This window comes from Diaphorina citri, unplaced genomic scaffold (assembly GCF_000475195.1).
Source record: "Diaphorina citri unplaced genomic scaffold, Diaci psyllid genome assembly version 1.1 scaffold191, whole genome shotgun sequence".
NCBI classification, from domain to species: domain Eukaryota; kingdom Metazoa; phylum Arthropoda; class Insecta; order Hemiptera; family Psyllidae; genus Diaphorina; species Diaphorina citri.
This window is the reverse complement of record NW_007377628.1, coordinates 123,080-141,034: the sequence shown is the minus strand read 5'-3', so window position 1 is coordinate 141,034 and position 17,955 is coordinate 123,080. Positions and strand designations below refer to the sequence as shown.

The 17,955-nt window shown below is 36.3% G+C and overlaps 3 protein-coding genes across 5 annotated transcripts in view; all 3 read left to right on the top strand.

Moving 5' to 3' along the window:
• The window catches only part of LOC103505727 (lachesin-like), a 42,308-nt gene extending 32,174 nt beyond the window's left edge, over window positions 1-10,134 (top strand). The window contains exon 9 of the mRNA XM_008470082.3: window positions 9,502-10,134. Coding sequence (XP_008468304.1) covers window positions 9,502-9,665 — 164 coding nt within the window. The 3' untranslated portion in view covers window positions 9,666-10,134. The remainder of the gene's footprint in view (window positions 1-9,501) is intronic.
• A 2,861-nt stretch (window positions 10,135-12,995) lies between these two features.
• Window positions 12,996-17,698, top strand: LOC103505711 (uncharacterized protein C6orf203). Its single transcript, XM_008470066.3, has 5 exons — window positions 12,996-13,089; window positions 15,944-16,211; window positions 16,558-16,706; window positions 16,874-16,946; window positions 17,373-17,698. The coding sequence occupies exons 2-5, from the start codon at window positions 16,011-16,013 to the stop codon at window positions 17,586-17,588; spliced, it is 639 nt and encodes a 212-aa protein (XP_008468288.1). The 5' UTR covers window positions 12,996-13,089; window positions 15,944-16,010; the 3' UTR covers window positions 17,589-17,698.
• Window positions 15,352-17,955, top strand: part of LOC103505712 (E3 ubiquitin-protein ligase TRIM23-like) — a 15,346-nt gene continuing 12,742 nt past the window's right edge. Inside the window, exon 1 of one of the 3 annotated variants that reach the window (XM_008470067.3) lies at window positions 15,352-15,504. The gene's annotated coding sequence lies outside the window, so the exon portion shown is untranslated. Of the gene's footprint in view, window positions 15,505-15,565; window positions 15,589-17,955 lie in introns of those variants that run through there. The other 2 variants (XM_026820984.1, XM_008470068.3) reach the window with 2 other exon arrangements.

The window sequence follows — 17,955 nt, the reverse complement described above, 5'->3', positions numbered from 1 at the left end:
ATAAACTATCATTCTTATTCCACCTCTTCCGGTAGGTATTGTGAAACCTTATCCCCTAAAACAAAACGCTTTTGCTTGCATTATGAAACACTCGTTCATTTTATTTATACAATCCAGCATACACAAACAAAAAATCCCTGATGTTCCTGATTTTGTTCACCTTCATCCTTTACTTAACCATTTCGAATATCCGAATGAATATTTTAGTGTTGAAGAAAATTTATGCTTACTTATATGGGTGAAACTATGGAAGCACGCGAATGCACGTTTAGCGGTATGGTGTGATTGTTTTTTAACGTGTTCCGTACTTTTCATGATGTTACCTGATCATGATTTGAATAGAACGGATTTTTTTTTATACCATAGTAATTATTATTTACACTTTGCAAATCCATAGTATCTCTCTCCTTCTTCCTTTCTCTATTTATTTATTTTTTCTCCCTCTCTTTCTCTCGTTTGTTTACCGCCATTTGATTTTCAACTGGGAAATGCTAATGTTGTCTTGCTCTCTTTTCCCATTTAAACCAGAGTAATCAATTTAATTTTCCTCGTTATTAAACATCTCTCTCTGATTCCTTTTATCTCACATTCTCGTATGAACATTCTTTATTTACTTTTAATCCTTTTTAACGAACCAGACATTACCTCCCTCATATCCTCATCTCCCCCAGTTTACGGTAATACCAACCTACAAAACATCATACATACTTGAACATCGACTTTTGTATCTCTACTCTTTGGAACCGAAAACTGTTTTCATTTAGTTTCTTGACGTGGTGCTTTTAGTTTATCTTTACGATATGAAACAATTTTGTTATTAAAACGAATTCAAGTTTTACAACTTTCTATTCCCCACTGTGTGCTACACTGGAAAGTATAGCCTTTGCTGGCGTGAATATCGCTTTATTGGAGATATTAATAGTCTCTTCCTCTGCTTGTTTTGTTCTAATATGCTTGTTTTGCCTGTTTTTACTTCGAATTGCTTCTTCCATCGTGCCTAGTAGGTGAGCGAGATTCGCTTATGAGATTGTGAGGTTTTGCTTTTATTTGTTCAAGTCTAGATGTAGTAGTTAGTTCTAAAAACGACGACGTTCAGAACTATATTATCAGTCGGATTGTAACCTCCTACCTTACAGCATACCTAATTAGGTGCTTCTAAAGGTCTTATGAGGGTTTTCTAGGTACCAAATAAATTCATCTAAAGTTGTGTAAATAAAGAAATTAAATAAATTCATCTTTTTATTATGAGAACATTGATTACAAAATTATACTTCATTTATGTGGCGTTACGTTACACAATGCTCACCATTAAAAGAGTAGAGTCAAGTAGCAGCGAGCGTATCGACAGCCGAACAATACCATTTGCTATAATATAATAAATTGGGGTGTACTCAGCCACAACTTCAGGGGAATATTGAAGATCTAGTAAATATATAATCCTTTTAATATTCTTAATACGAGTATTATAATTAAAACATCATATTACTAGTATTATAACCAAGACATCATTTTACTGGTAAGTACTTGAAACAAGATCTCCTAATTTCTTTGACTTGTACACACACTTTTCCCACAAAGTTCATCAAAACGTGCTGCCATTCTCAGTCCTCTCTAGCCTCCAAGATGTCTAAGTTTTCTAATACGTCTGAATAAAGTTCGGCTAATTATTTACCTTACAAAACATATCAGATGAAGTTTTCATCCTTATTTCCTTCTCTTCCTATCCCTAATCCTTTTCCTCTTTTGCCTCTTTCTTCCTTTCCTCAATCCTTTTTCCTCCCGAATTTCAGTCGACCAAATTTCATACTGTTCATACTTCAATTAAAACTTCCCCCCGGCATTTGTACTTGCTTACTACGAAGCTAAATAGTATTATGGCATAGGTAAACGATATCCAAGTTTAATAAGAGGTAGATTTTGTGTCTGGCTCTATTAGCTATCAGGCTGGTTGTTAGCGGTCAGACTGATTTAGAATTAGGGCGAGTATAGAAACAGAAGATGTTTGTTCTATGTATATGGGTTTTAACGTTACTGTAAAGCTGCTAAGGCTTTTATTGACGGGGATTTTACTCTCCATTTGGCGACAAGCTACCCACCTCCTCACATCGGCCGGAAAAATCAGCAGTATTCCATTGTACCGTTGGTCACCTAATCCGGACACCGACCACACGAACAGTTCTTTAATTTCAGTGATCCAACGTTTTCAAAAGGGGGGGAAATAATTAATTGATTTTCTTTTGATAAAGCCCCGTATTTTCATCCAAAATCCCGTTTTTTTTACGTTTTAGGTCGCTTGTCCCGTTTTGGGCTGAAAATGATCTGGCAACCCTATTATCTAGGTACTATTCTGATGGTCAAAACAATATAACATGTACAGATAAAAAGATCCCATTCATTTTTGACAGATTTCAATGCCAAGATACCTGCAGGCGGGGTTAAATGAAATCCCTATAATCCTCAATTCTTTGCCAACAGTTACATCAATTCAAGGATAATTCGAAACATTTGTGCAGAGAAACTAAATAGAAATGAGAAAGAAAGAAAAAAAAAAAAAAACTGCAGCATATTTCGGTGTCATGTAGAGAAGCGTTATGACTTTGGCGTCAGAATAGGGCGGGGACGGTTTGGTGGAAGTGAATGGCTTTCAAGCAGACGAGGTGTGCATGTGCATGATAGTCATTGAATGGAAAGCTAAAGTTGGGACAGGTAGTCAAATCGACAGAAATATTTTTTGTATTTGTGTATTTGTGTTCAGCATCAGCATACGTTATTCGGTGCAATATTAGAATAATCTATTACCTAACGACTGTGAAAGATTAAATTTAAATGTACGAAAAAATCTAATACAAGGACTTGAAGGCATGTCAAGAATAACTTAAATTAAAATATTCAGAAGGCCACCAAAAATTAATACATCGGAAGGTAGGTTAGGAATAGAATTTCCATCAGTTGATTTTCAAGCACAGTAATAAACAGCCAGCCTAGTTAGCTTAGTTGGTAGTGCGTCTGCCTTGTAAGCGCTAGGCCGCGGGTTCGATTCCCGCCCGGGGCGGATTTTATCCTGATGGGATAATGTTCGTTCTCGGAAACGGCTGGCTTTCTCCTATCCTGTCTTCCTTCTCTCCTCGATTTCGGGACGATAAGACCATAGCAGTTAAAGTTCCCTCTGTCAAACCTCTTCAAACCCCTTAAAAAAAAAAAAAAAAAAAAAAAGCACAGTAATGAGTATTGAATAATGAGTACCTACCTCATCTAAAGAGTCTAAAGATAGAGGTAATAAGTAATAACCCATGTCCAATTGTCCATAATGTAACCTTCCACTTACGACATTTTTCGCCTTCAAATTCCAGCACTAGTTTACCATTGGCATATCAAATATCAATATCCTGCGATTCCTACAAAGTTCATAGCGTGTCATAACCACTATCTAGTACAAAGCAAGTAACACCTACAGTTAGGTACAAACAAATTTCACCGCTACCTATTTTTCTCCCCGCTTTAGTATGCAAATTGTTTTTTAATGCTGTGTTGAAATATGAGAAGGGAAACGAAGCTCGTATAACTATTCGTCTATTTCCTATTGATGAATGGTGGATGGGGAAATGCGAATAGACTACGGGGAAGGAAAGCGTGCGACACGCTTATCGACCCAAAGGAAACAGGATAGGTAAAAACTAGGACGATATCCTTAACTAGGTGACTATATCCTTAACTAGGTGACTATATCTTTAACCAGGGGCTTATATCTTTAACTAGGTGACGATATCTTTAACTAGGTGACTATATCTTTAACCAGGGCTGTCTTTCTTCTCTCTTCGATTTCGGGACGATAAGACCATAGCAGTTACAGTTCCCTCTGTCAAACCTCTTAAAAAAAAAAAATACTGTGTGCCTAATTTACTATTGATTCTCATCTACTCGTACCATCAATCTTTTTACATTGGTATCTACACTACTGCCGCCATTGGTGGCTAATTCGCTATTGATTAAAGTAGCTAGCTACTCAATTGTCCTCATGAGGCTGAAATCCTGTCTTCCTTCTCTCTTCGATTTCGGGACGATAAGACCATAGCAGTTACAGTTCCCTCTGTCAAACCTCTTAAAAAAAAAATTAAAGATAAAAAAAAAAAATCATCTCAATCCCGAGTTGGTAAAGACCAGCATAAATTCTCATAGGTAGATAAAAATGTTATGTATATTTTTAAAGGTATGCATAGCTACCTACCTTTATGTATAAATAGTCGACAATCGTATTTCAAATGAGTCCAAAGTTCCACAGAGGGGAGGCAAACTTTTGCGGATCCATAAATTGTTTCCAGAAACTTTCTCCAGACCGTAAGTTTTGAAAGTGGCGTAGCGGTAAGCAGTAATCTATGTGGGTTGTCCTCTTCAGACAGCATTACTTAAATCTATTCCCCAAATGCTATCTCTGTATCTGAAAGTTTGCATTTTAATCTTATTCCAGCTTTATTTTCAGTGGTTTCCAATTTTCAAAAGTGTGTATTTTATGGGTTGGGTGTTTATTTTAAAGTTCAATACTCTTTCTTCTTTTTCCTTCTGGGTCGATTTTTTTTATCTCCTTCTCTTCCTTTTTTCTTCTTCTAATTCTTAGATCTCTTATTCACATTTTCTTCTTTTTTTCAATCTTCTCCTCCTCCTATTTTTTTTCTCATCATACTACGTCTTCTTATTCTTCTCCTCATCTCCTTCTTTTCCTCCTCTCTTGTCTCCTTCTTCTTATCCTATATTCTTCCTTGTTATTTCCTGTCTTATATCCTCCTTTTATCTCCTTGAGGTTTAGGCCACCAGCGACCGCAAGTCCTCAAGGATTCCTTGCCGTCTGTCTTCTATCTTTCATTGTTTTTTTGCGCTGCAGCTTCCGCACCTCCTTTGAGACGACATTTCTTGCATCCTCTTACGCAAGATTAAAGATGAAAGAGCGCAGAGACAAATGAAATGGAAGCAAGAGAGAAAGAGGAGGAAAAAGGGAGAGAGAAACAGAGAGGAAGGGAGAGAAGGAGGTCGAGGGACGGACGGAAAACAACCGCTAACTTGACGAGAAACGAAAGCATATTATACATAGACAGACAGATTAAAAGGTAGAGAGATGGAAAGAGAGAGAGAGAGAGAAAGAGAGGAAACGAAAGCATATTATACATAGACAGACAGATTAAAAGGTAGAGAGATGGAAAGAGAGAGAGAGAGAGAAAGAGAGAGAGAGAGAGGAGAGGAGACAAAGGCTGATAGGAAAAGAGAAGGAAGGAGCGGAATAGAGGAGAAAATGAGGGAGAGAAAGAAAGACAGAGAAACTTTTGCAACCCCCTCTCTCTCTCTCTCTCTCTCTCTTGGAAAGAATAGAACGCAAAGAAAGACAAATAAAAAGGAGAGACGTGCAAAGAGAAAGAGAAACAAAAGAAGAGAGAGAGAAAGAAAGAGGGAGAGAGAAAAAAATAAAATACTAAAGGAAAGAGAAAGAGAGCAAAATAATGGAGAGAAAGGGAGAGAGAGAGAGGGAAAAAGGACCCTAGTCAGGAAATTGTGAAGTGAAGTACTCTCCACAGTCTCCAGTCTGGATAAGGGAAGAGGGAAACGGGACAACTGAAAATGGACAAGGGATGAGAAACAAGGGACAAGGGACAAGTTAAGAGGGACAAATCGGACAAGGGACAGGAAAAAGGGACAAAGAAGACGAGGGACAGTTCAAACGACATAACGCCCTGGTTTTAAAACGGGAATTAAATTTAATTAAAACTAGATGTAATGCATGGAATCTTAGGGTGGATAGAGAAATGGGAGGGAGAGAAAGGGAAAGAAAGAGAGAAGGAGGGAGAGAGATAAGGAGAAAATTGGGGCGGCGGAAGGAGAGAGAGAAGGAAGAGAGTGCAGGAGATGGAGGGAAATAAAGGGAGACAATGAGAAAAGGATAGAGAAACGGAGGGGGAGGTAAAGAGAAAAGAGAGGAAGGGAGAGATAAAGAGAAATGGAGAAATGAGAGGAAAAGTGTGTGAGAAAGAGAGAGTTGGAAAGAGGAGAGAGAAAAAGAGAAGGATGAAAGATTTTTTTTTTTTTTTTTTTTTTTTTTTTTTCTTTTTTTTTTCTTTTTTTTTTTCTTCTATTTATTCTGTTAAACTGCTGTCTTTTGAACGATATTGCCTTTTCAATTTCAAATTGAAATTTAATACCTTTCCCCCTCGAACGCATACGAAGGGAAACAGTAGCGCTGTAGCGTTAAAATTATTTATATTACGTAGATATGCTCGTTCTAAGCATGTAGTTTATATGCTTTACTTATGTTAGGTACTGCTTATCTTACGAATATCCAATGGGTGGTACCTAGGTGTGCGATACTTGTACCTACCGACTCGGCTGTGTAATGAGAAAGTGCAATGGATTGTGTTCTGTCGATAACATCAGTGATTTTTTACAGCAAGTTTTGTCCTACGTCACACGTACAATATCTAGGGAGTTACCTAAATTCATACTTTGAACCTATACATAGGTGTATGTAATCTCATTTCCAAAGATGAAAGATGGTTATTATGTATTTTAAAAGTACAAGGCCGATTTGTATGAACGCCGTATAACTCTCGAGTATGCAATGTGCAACACAAATCTATATTAGTGGAGATGCCTCTTTTACTTTTGGTCAGGATCACAATATAAGTTACATACTATACATCTTAGTTTAACTTTTGAATTGGGTAATCTGATTGGTTGATTTTAAAACTTGAGTCAACCAGATTGCTTAATCCAAGATTTAAACTTAACTCAGTTTAAACACCGATTGTGGTCCTGTCCAATGGGTACATTACATATCCGTATCTATGTATTGTATCTAGAATCTACTCGCAAGTTACTTTTCCGACCCTCATTTTATCAGTTTTCTTATTTCCTACAACTTATCTTACTAGGTGTATTTAAATGCTCGGTGATAATTATGCATGGTAACACAGAGACTGTAGGGATGTAGGGAACTTTGGAGAGATTGATAGCTTCATTAAGAAAACAATTACTATAAAGTACAATTTAAGGAAGAAAGGAAAAAGGAAACTAGTACACCAACCACCAGTCTAGAAATAACAGGTGAAACAAGTTACACTCATGAGATTTGAACGTTCACAGCGTTGATGTTTTGCAAAAAGATCTGTTTACACGAAGAATCAGATGGAGAAATTTGATAGGGACATTTTAGTTAGGTGAAAAATGTGTGACAAAATACCTAAAAAAATGTTCTTTATTATTTTCATTATTATTTTAAAAATGAGACTGTTATAAAACAAAGGAGAAATGCACATATCTATTAAAAGTATAATCATATTAGTCCAAGTAAACCATAAATTTTAAAGGGCGAACCACGAACGGGTAACATCTTTCCTTTAAGAAAAAGTTAACATTTTCCACTCTACCACGGCAACACCAAATAAAACTCCTGATAAGATCCAACTCCAAAAAATACCTGGCTAGCTGGCTACCTATATTTGCAGAAAAATCAATAGGTACGTACATGAGGTAGAAACAAAATTCATGTACTTCGCTATGAAAATTTATTATGTGCTCATTAAAAAGAAAGTTAATAAAAAGAAAATTCCGAATAATTGAGAACAAAAAAATAAATAACAACAGTTGCACTTCATAATAATTACTTGAAGAGGAATTTTTTCATAACAACTCCTTGTTCCTCTGTAGCTTGGAAATGTAACTGTGAACTTGAGAAAGTAACTTAAGGGCCGAATTCAACAATTACTGTTGCGTGGCTCTTTCATTTCTACGTTTTATTCCCTTGGGATTTTGTGTACTTTGGATTCAATTGGAATCAACCTCAATAGTGCAGTGGTTAGCGAGGTGGATTTCGGATCTCGAGGTTACTGGTTCGAGTTCAAGGCAAGTCACAAAATTTAGAACAGTGTAATTTAATGAAGGAACGATATTTGTGGCATGTATTTTATTTAAATAGTTTTTTTTTATTTTCCTTCTAATGATCAATAGAAGATAGGAAAACATTGGGTAGGTACTTCATAAATTTATTTCTATCAAATCGGGCCTTACTTGTATTTCCATCTAAAGCTAAATTCTGCTAGATATAACTTCATCTCTTTATTTCTCCTTGAAACAAAGGAATATGAATGATAACAAAAACATTAAGTACTGCAGGTAGATATAATTTTCTTATTATTCATTATTTCTAGACTTGTTTATTTCCAAAGCTCATCTTTTCTTTTTCTATTTTTGACTAGCTACCTACGTTGCTCAGTTTCTTTCATTTATCCATTATGAAGATTGCTTTCTATTTCGGTCACCAATAGCTGTATTGGGTACAAAGCACATTAATGCGCTTCGTTTCTGTATAAATTTCAACCCACTCAAAATTGGTTTCTTTCATTTGGACGACCGTGTGACCAAGCCTTTTCCTAGAAAGATACGTAGGTACATCGCGTCGTACAGTACGTACATTTAAAGGAAACTCGAATGTAAAATAAATATCTGAAGATTATTCGAGGGGGATGGAAAGAAAATATACGTCCAAATAATTCCCTAGACACACTTAAGTACTTATCACTGATGTCAACTAACTAGAACTACAGATATACTCAAGCTTACATACAGATAAACTCAAAGATTCAGGGTGGCTCCGAGAAAGCCGCTAACTTATGTGTATTTTCTGAATAGCTTTGAAATAAGTGTGACTTTCAACAGCTGCGTGCCCGTGTGATACTCGGGTTTCGTTCCCGGCAGAGTTTTTTAGGCTCTCTGCTTGGAATATGGAATGCACTCAGCCTCGTAAGGACAATAGAGTACTTGATGATCATGTCTTTGGTCACCTAATAGTTTGGACCGAAATTCAAATTCTGACCGTACACGGGGAATACTGATGCTAATTAATTTTAGAACTTGGGTTTTAGATCTTATAGGTATTAGAGCGAAAAATATCCTCCAGACTTCGTTCACCTGGTATACAAATACTTATATTATCTTCCAGGTATGTACGTATGTAGCTATAGACCGAGAGGATCTAGCGTCCCGTGGGACTCTTTTCCTATCTTGAAGTTTTGTTTCAAATGAATTACTTTCCATTCAAAATGTTCGGCATACCTGGCTCATGAGGGGAAACCTGCGCTTCTTCCCAAGCAAGGCTGGACGATTTTACTGGACTTATCCTTGCCGGTGATAATCCGTGCTAATAAAAGCCGGTGACATATCCTGCCGTTTTTTTCTATTAGATTGACAGATTGGTACACCTAAAAAATAAAATAAAATTAATAAATATTCCCGATTTCACACTGCATTGGTTAATATATTGACAAAATTATGTAGATGTAATATTTACACAAGTATCAAAACTAAGGATTTTGATAATCTGGTGGTTAATAAAATTAATAAGAGTTTAATAAATAATAACCATCAGATATGGTCCAAGAGTCTACCTGGATATTTTGAACGAATCTATTCCATCTCTTATCTAATTTATTATCGAATTGATTGCTTTTTATTTTATTTTTTCAGGTGGCAACTACGCTCATCAGAGCAATCAAAACTCGCCCAAGTCCAAAAGCTACTTCGATCCCGCTCTGAATCTGAAAAACGGATCATCAGGTTCAAGCTGGTTGATTTCTAACGTATTGGTCCTGTCGATAGCGCACATAATCACACTGTACTTCAATACATGATCAGTGGAGTGAAATGGGCTCTACTTTTGATGTATACGTATCATCTGTTGACATGTATAGGGTATCAAGAGATTCGTAGAAGCTTAACCCATCCTTTGGGGCTGTTTGCCCCTACATCTAAGCCACTGAGTCTGTGTGGGCTTTTTTTGTATGATTAACAAAGTTTATGAAAAATTCCCACCTCCCACGACAAAATTGGATATTCAAAACGCCTTATGGTACATATTAGCCCTAGCCCAACTAGGTACCTACCTATTGATATTTAGGTAGGTACATAATAATGGTAATATGCATTATGCATTCAATGAAAAGCATCGATGGAATACAGTTACCTAATAGGTACCTAACTTAGATATTACTATTCCATGATTTTCTGTAAAAATTGTATTTAGTCACACATATTTCATAGTTAGGTACATAATACATATATTATTGAAGTAATATTTACCATGTCCTATGCCCTACCCAAATATGATATTGTCAAGTATTTCTTGCAAATGTAAATAAAATTAATTGTGAAATATATCTACATAATATAATAATTATATTGCTATATAACAGCAGGTTGAAGTTGTTTTATCTACCACGTATGTTAGGTAACTAAATAATAAGATTGGACCCTTAGGAAAATGTCTCCATTTTCATTTCTAAATACTTAATAATGTTAGGCAATTGCAAAGCCAGGGAAGTAGAAATAATAATTGTCCTGCCTAAAATAAAATAATAAAAAAAAAGCCCCTTGTTGTTGACAAAGGGTTGAGAACAGTACTTATATTGGAACTTTCCAGTGTTCTCACACCCAATTAAATTTCTCGTTATGGAGTCAATTAAAAAACACATTAATTTAAACTGCATCACTGGGCCTTGGGAACAAGCTGCTTTTTCTATTTTTTTCCGGAGAAACAAAATAAATTCTTGGAACATAGGTTATGTAGGCAGGTAAGTACATTAAATTTATTTCTGCCTACCAAGGTCTGCCCACCTTCAGTTTCCTTAATTTGTATTTTAATGAAGAAGGGTTAATTGGTTAGTTTATGGCCCCCACCATGTACCAATAAACCTAGTACCTATAATGTTATACGTCAGTAGCTACTTATAAACCTATAACGCTATACGTGAGTACTGAGTAGCTACTTGTAACTAGGTACATACTTTCAATTTGGATCTTTGCACAGAAACAAGATCAACTATTTTATGAGCAAATGCAAGTACTATTAAACATACGTACTTCCTTACGTAGCGTAGGACCCCACTAGATACCTTCTCCATGAGAAAATTTTCTTTGGCGCTGTGGGGGATCGAATACGACACTTGGAACGTTCTCCAGCTCCCGTGGAAACTTTTGTCCCGGTTCAAGCACATGAATAGACTTCATTGTTTGCAACTGTTAAGCTTTCTCTGCCCCCCCTTTGTGGGCTACCGGCCAAGGGAAAGAACAAAAGATTGCGAATATAATGACCCCCCCCCCCCTTTGTGGGCTACCGGCCAAGGGAAAGAACAAAAGATTGCGAATATAATGAGAGGGAGAGGGGAGGGAGAAGGAAATTTAGTCTTAAATGAGTCCTGGGGGTACCCAGTCTTCTCTTTGTTCGTATCATTGTTTTCATTCAGTCTAAATATAAATGCTTCCCCGTCAAGGAGCAGAGCTGATTTTGTTACACCTGATAAGCGAGTGAGTGAAGTGAGATACCTTTTATGTTACGAACCTATGTGAGTGTTAACATTAGAGGCCTTTTGATACCACGCCTCTACAGGGATTGAGGACAAGGAAAGTAAGTAAGTACACGGATAGAAGTGGTATTTAACTAGGTATTCAAGATCAACCACCTGGGTATCGGTAGAGATGGGAAAAGGTAAGTAGAGTGATACCTATTCAAAATTGATTACTGTTGTGTTACATGGACTTGGACACAGTGGAAAACATTAGATCGAAACTAAATAGGTAGCTATACCTACTTACTATTTACGAGTACATACAAGGTTATCTAGTTTATTTAATTTGAATTTTCAAGATAAAGCAATGTGCAATACCCGATTCTCTTCTCACTATCCATACTTCCTTCATGGCCATATTCAGGAAGAAGCAGAAAATTTTACTTTTGAATTTCTAACCCACCGACATACCGACTACCTACGTAGCTTTCTAATTCCGAAGAACTGAAAATGAAGCTTTTTTTTCTAGAAAAGACAATAAATTTTCCCATAATTCTATTAATTTCTTTGACCATCCACCTTTTATTTTAAAGAGCCCTGGTTTGTTCTGACCCTTGTCCACTTTGCTTTATATTTAGCTTTTTATCTTTTTGGGGGGAAACTTCATTTTAGTATAGGTACAGTTCTCATTCTGGGAAAGGAAAGGTTTACACTGTTTACAGAGTAATTGGAGAAAGCCTTTAGTCTTCATAATGAATGAGGCTCAACAAGTTGAAAATTATGGACCATTATTATTACATATTATTACCTACCTACTCTTACCAGCATTGTATAATGTGTAGGTAAAATAATGGGGGCTTGGTTGGTCCAGTGGTAACACACTTGCTTGCCATGCAGAAGGTCCCGGGTTCAAATCCCACCATTGACAAAAATTTGTACTAAATGAAGGGAGTAATTTTTTTTTCTTCAGGCATCTAGCACTTCTAAAATTGTGTACACATATGTGTACACTCGGTCTGTAGAGGATAAGGGTAGTTTCTCTACTTTTTCATTTATGTAACTCTTGTCTCTCCTTTCTGCATGCCCAAACCAACTGATTTTCTTGCCTGATGGCTCACTCTATCCTTCCTTGTCCACACTTCTAGCTTAAAATTCTCATCTCTGAAACTTCGAATTTTCTCTCTTGTGCCTTGGTAATCGCCCATGTCTTCGCACTACACCTCTTACAAGATACCTGTATCTACAACATGGAAGTCCATGGTTAGTTGGTAGAAAACTGTGATCTCTACCACAGGTAGATAAGTACTTACCTACCACGGTTGCGACATGACAGTTTCAAATAAAGGAGGATAGGATGTTTGGCAGCTTCAAAAACAGCTAATCATGGAATTTGAATGTTAAAATTAGATAATTTCAAGATACTTTTTAGGTTAAATTTAGAATAATTTTAAGACACAAAGACACTTTCAAAAGTTTTTCAAAAATTTGATAAAAAACGTTGATAAAGTTTTCGGTACAACTGGCGCTCTCTCTGGGTGTAACAAGAAACTTCAAGTTTTGTTGATAAATGGGTCTGTTGTACCTACTTAAAAAAAAAAAAATTGGTAACGTTGCCGGACAAGAACCTTTTGCCGGTAGCCGGTCTTGTAAATAATTTTGAAGCGGGAGATTTCAAAATTTTCATTTTCAAAAATTTTAAATTTATAAAAAGAAAGAACCTTTTGCTGGAAAACCTATGTAGGAAGAAAGAAAACTTCTTATCTTAGAACAGGTAAGTAGAAGTAGTTGAAACTAACCATCTTATGGGAGCCCACAGTAATGCAGAAACTAATCCTCCTGTCAGAGACAAAAAAAAAATCAGTGACACTTTTGGTTTTAACCCATCAAAACACTCCTTGCCAGCCTAGCTAGCTTAGTTGGTAGTGCGTCTGCCTTGTAACAGTTGTAACCGCTAGGCCGCGGGTTCGATTCCCGCCCGGGGTGGATTTTATTAAAAAAAAAAAAAAAAAAAAAAAAAAAACACCTAGGTATTCATCTAGAAATTAATGTGAATTTATACACCATACTAGCAATATCCCAAGTACGGTAAGTATAAGCTGTATAAACCCATCTCCGTTGGGATTTCAGTAGACAAACCCCAATTATTGCCTATAATATGCCAAATTATTAGGTAAGTATTTAATTACCAAGGTACTAGAACTGCTACCCTATTACCTACTTGAAGGTAGATTTTTTTTTTGTACTTTGTAAGTAGTTTGGTACTTAGCTTTACTCTAAGTGTAAGGGCACTGTACCTGGTTAGCAGGCTAGTAACATGGTACAGGGCTGTGCATTTTCTGATGACTCCCTCTTATTTACCAGAAATGGAACTAAACTAACCACCAATCTACATAGTTACACCTCTGACAATCTTCTTCTTCCTCTTTTACTGCACCTTGTCCCAATCATATTTGGGGTCAATGTTACCCTCCTGCCCTTCTATCTAATGCCTTCTCCTTTCTCCACCCCTTTTCTCTTAAGTCTTCCCCAAAATTATCTCTCCAGAGTCTTGACCTCAGTTTGGATCTCCTGCTCTTTCCCTTCTTCTATTTTTTAAAGGGGGGTTTTTTCAATGATGGAGGGTTTTACTCTCCTTTTACTAACAAGCTACCTGCCTCATTAACCTTACCCAAACTGAGTGGGCTGGAAATGGCCAGCAGCCAGTAGCACGGAATTACCCAGATAGTTACCAATCATGTGTAATGTAACTTAACTTTAGGAAATCTGAGGAACGTGCATTCAACGTGCATCAGTTTGTAAGAAAAATGAAAATTTAATTTCAAATTCAAACAGCGCACAGTGGGGCAGAACACCCTAAATCTGGCCATAAATAAGGTATGGGAACCAATTTTATACTACATATCTCTTCAAAACTTTTTTGATATCTCCAACCTTAACGAAAAAAACACTCAATTCAAGAAAAAAGTCTCCTTTGCTAAATATTCTAACTTGGTGGCCTACTCTGACATCTGTCCATGAAGTTTAGGAGTTCCACCCTCCTAGGGTTTGTAGAAGAAGCTTAAAAGAAGAGGAAAATATACCTAACGACTTGAAAAATTCAATCCGGCATTTTGTGTGAAAGATACCCTTGCGCGATATCTCCCCTTGACCTCCTGTTATGTTTCCCTTGACCTCCTGTTATGTTTTTGGTCATAACTTGGGTTGCGCAACTTTTCGCAAAAATCCCATTAGACAGAATATAAAGGACCCTTTGGGCTTTCAGATGAATGTAATAGAATAGCTGTGTTGGTCTACGTTCAAAAGTTCTGGTCCAAAATGTCCAGAAAATTGAAATTGGAAAAGTACATTTAAGAGGTATGTATTTTCATCACTACTTTTTACCAAGATCCCATAATTTTAATATTACACCAAAATAGTAGAAATGATAATGATGTATTATACATGAGGTTTCATTCCTTGTTATTAATTTCGAAATAACTTCACTCTGTCAAGATAAGAAAATCGAAATTCATATAAGTACGAATGAGGAAAAGGTCACTCGTCATACATCATTCTCGAACCAAACAAAATCCAAAATCATACATATCATTCTCGAACCAAACAAAACAAAGTCACAAGACCTACTTTAACTAAATCTGGGGGCACAAAAATGATACAAATCATCTCGTAGGAATGTTTACTAAGCATGGTACTCAAAAAACGAGCGGAACAAACTTTATTAATTTTTGATCTTTGGCCATGGTTTTGGGTGTTTTGCCCCACTGTGCAGCGTTAGCTTGAAACAAGGGACATAAGCTTGAACCCCCAAGAGTTCAAGACTTTTCAGGTGACTTGGCAGCTTACAATTTTACCCTAACCCGTCTCAAGGACTGGACATTTTTTCTTGTAAAAGAAAAATCGAAAATCTTGTGAGAAGAAGAAAAATGACAAGTAGTGAACCAGGATTTCTTTTTTACAACGGGCCCTCTCTTGCCGTACTTTCATTGCCGGCGTTAATCGCATGTGACCGTTGTGACGTCACAAAAAACATTTTTTTGTTTTTTGAAAGAAAATAAAAATGAACTTTTAGAAAAATTTAATATTTTAAATGGTAAGGAGGAAAAATTAAATAATCTCTGACCTCTGACAAGAGTACAAAACTGGCATTGGCATTCCTAGATTCCTACCTCTCGAAAAGCTTTCAAAGGTTTGTTATCTCATCTTCAGTTTCACCAAGATATTCAACTGATTAGGTAGTACCTACATACTGTGAAAATCATATCGGTAGTTGGTAAGTAGGTACCTACCTGACAAAAAGTTGGAGCAGGCAGTTAAGCTATCTATCCAAGAAGTACTGCTCTAACTGGTATTAAAATCTGAAGAAGATAAAATCCTTAAAGAACTCCAATTCTCATGTCTATAGTCCCATGCTTGTCACTGTCACTGATTGGTGGATAAAACCCCCATCACAAGTAGGGTTTCCAGACGTCCGGGTTTTCCCGGACATGTCCGGGTTTTTACATGTTTGTCCGGCGTCCGGGGGGGAAAAAACCCCCACAATTTAAATTCCCCCTTTTAAACCCCTTTAAAAAAAAAAAAAAAAAAAAAAAAAAACACTCCTTATCAAGGTTAAACTCACTCTCTAGATTTTCAGATAAAAACTCAAAGGACTTATCATACCAAGAACAAAACCTAGCTTCTGTTACATTCACAATGTCAAGACATCTTCAGAAACTGAACATCTACATTCAAATGATAAGATCAAGTAGACAATGTATTGGAACCCCAAGTTACCACACAAACACCATCAATAAGCCTGTAAATAGCATACTGAGGAGTTCAATAAATATGTGCTGTTGTAAAACTGTTCATAGTACACCAGTGTGGTTCAAAAAGAAAGCTAAGAAAAGCAAGGTAAGTCTACCGATAGATGTAGGACATAGGTAGATAAGTCAGTTTTCACCTCCAAATGGACCTTCTAGGTTTTTCAAATCTCAAGGCAGGAGACAGCTTGCACCATGTTCCATGATGACTCTCAAACAGATTATAAGTTTTGATAAAATTTGACATTATGCTCAATAGGAAAAGGGAATTTGTGTATCACATTTTGGACCTAATAAGGCCTTCTTTGGGTGCCATAGGGACCCTTTTTCCTGAGAGACTTCTACACTTCACTGAACCACTGCTACTATAAAGTCAACATAACTATGATTGTAGACGTGGCCTTTGATTAACAGGGTTTTACTTTGTTTTTCCCCAGAAGTATGATGATGACGATGATGAAGATATTGTAGCAATAGAAGATGATGAAGAAGGATTTGATTCTAACTCTTCCAAAGTGATGAACCTCAAAGTCACATCTCTAAGGACAGACATGGTCTTGAAATCAGCATTCCAGATTGCCCGCAAGTATGAGACTAGGGATTAATAATGTTTTCTTTTTTTTATCCATTGGCAGAATAATCAACCTCAATGGTGGATTGGTTAAGATTTTGGACATTAGATCTGTATACAAAAATTTAAATGCATGTTTTGGTAGGATTAAATGAAAAATTATTCCTTTTGTTTTCTTCCAGCAAAATTGAAAAGTTATTCTATGAATCCAGAATCAGAGTCAATGGTTACAAAATCTACAAAAAGAGTCACAATGTAAGTTTTAATCTTTAGCCTCAAATCACTCAATTTTTTGCTGAAAGGTATGATAATAATTTATGTAGATCAAAAGTGTGAATGGACTGGTTCTTGTGAAATGTACAGTTCGGTCACTATTTAAGGTCAACATTTGGATATGGTTGGAAAGGAATTTGAATTTCTATGCACTCTAGATTTCAGCTAAAGTTGCCCAAATTCAACACAGAGATTTGATAAAGTATGTAGATCAAAACCTCATGTTTGTGTTTCAGAAGGCTACGATTCTGTTATCTGTTTGGGCATTATTCAGGGCCAATGTTCTGCTCTTTGGGGCTATACTGATTAAAACTTAAGCTAGATGGAGTTTGCAGTTCTCATGACTTTATCCTAATATCCTTAATAGGTAAACCCAGGTAAATAATATGTTTCTTCTTTTTTTTCTAGGTTTCTCTTGGAGACGAAATTGACGTTGTTAAAGGATTCAGTACTGTCAATCCTAAATTTCTCTCTGTGCAAAGGGTGAAAATATTGGGAGCCTCAAATCCTACAGATGACGAACCTATGACCCTCAAAATCAGGCGGTATAAGAATTTAACCATAGACAATTATGAAGAGGATCCCTATAAAGAATCTAGTCCACCTAGTGCCAGTGAAGAATAAAAGATAGTGTAATTAAAAGGTCATTGACATATTGAATAGTCAATTAATTGGAATTGAAATTGTTTTGGAAAATTCCCACTAAAGTGATTCAAGTTCACTCTAGCAAAAAAGAACAGGTAATACCTATTTTACTTGGGCAGTATGTAGTGCAAACCTAGAGTTTTTGAGTATGCATCTATTTAGCCAGGAGCTACTATACCAAGGTAATGTATTATGTACCTACAGACAAAAAAGTTTTTATATATATATATATATATTTCTAAACTACCTATAGCTTATTCTTAAGTATAAATGTGTTCAAGAACAAAATGGACTTGTTTTCAACTGATACAAGTTTTAAGTTTTAATGTCACTGTATAAAGTCTAT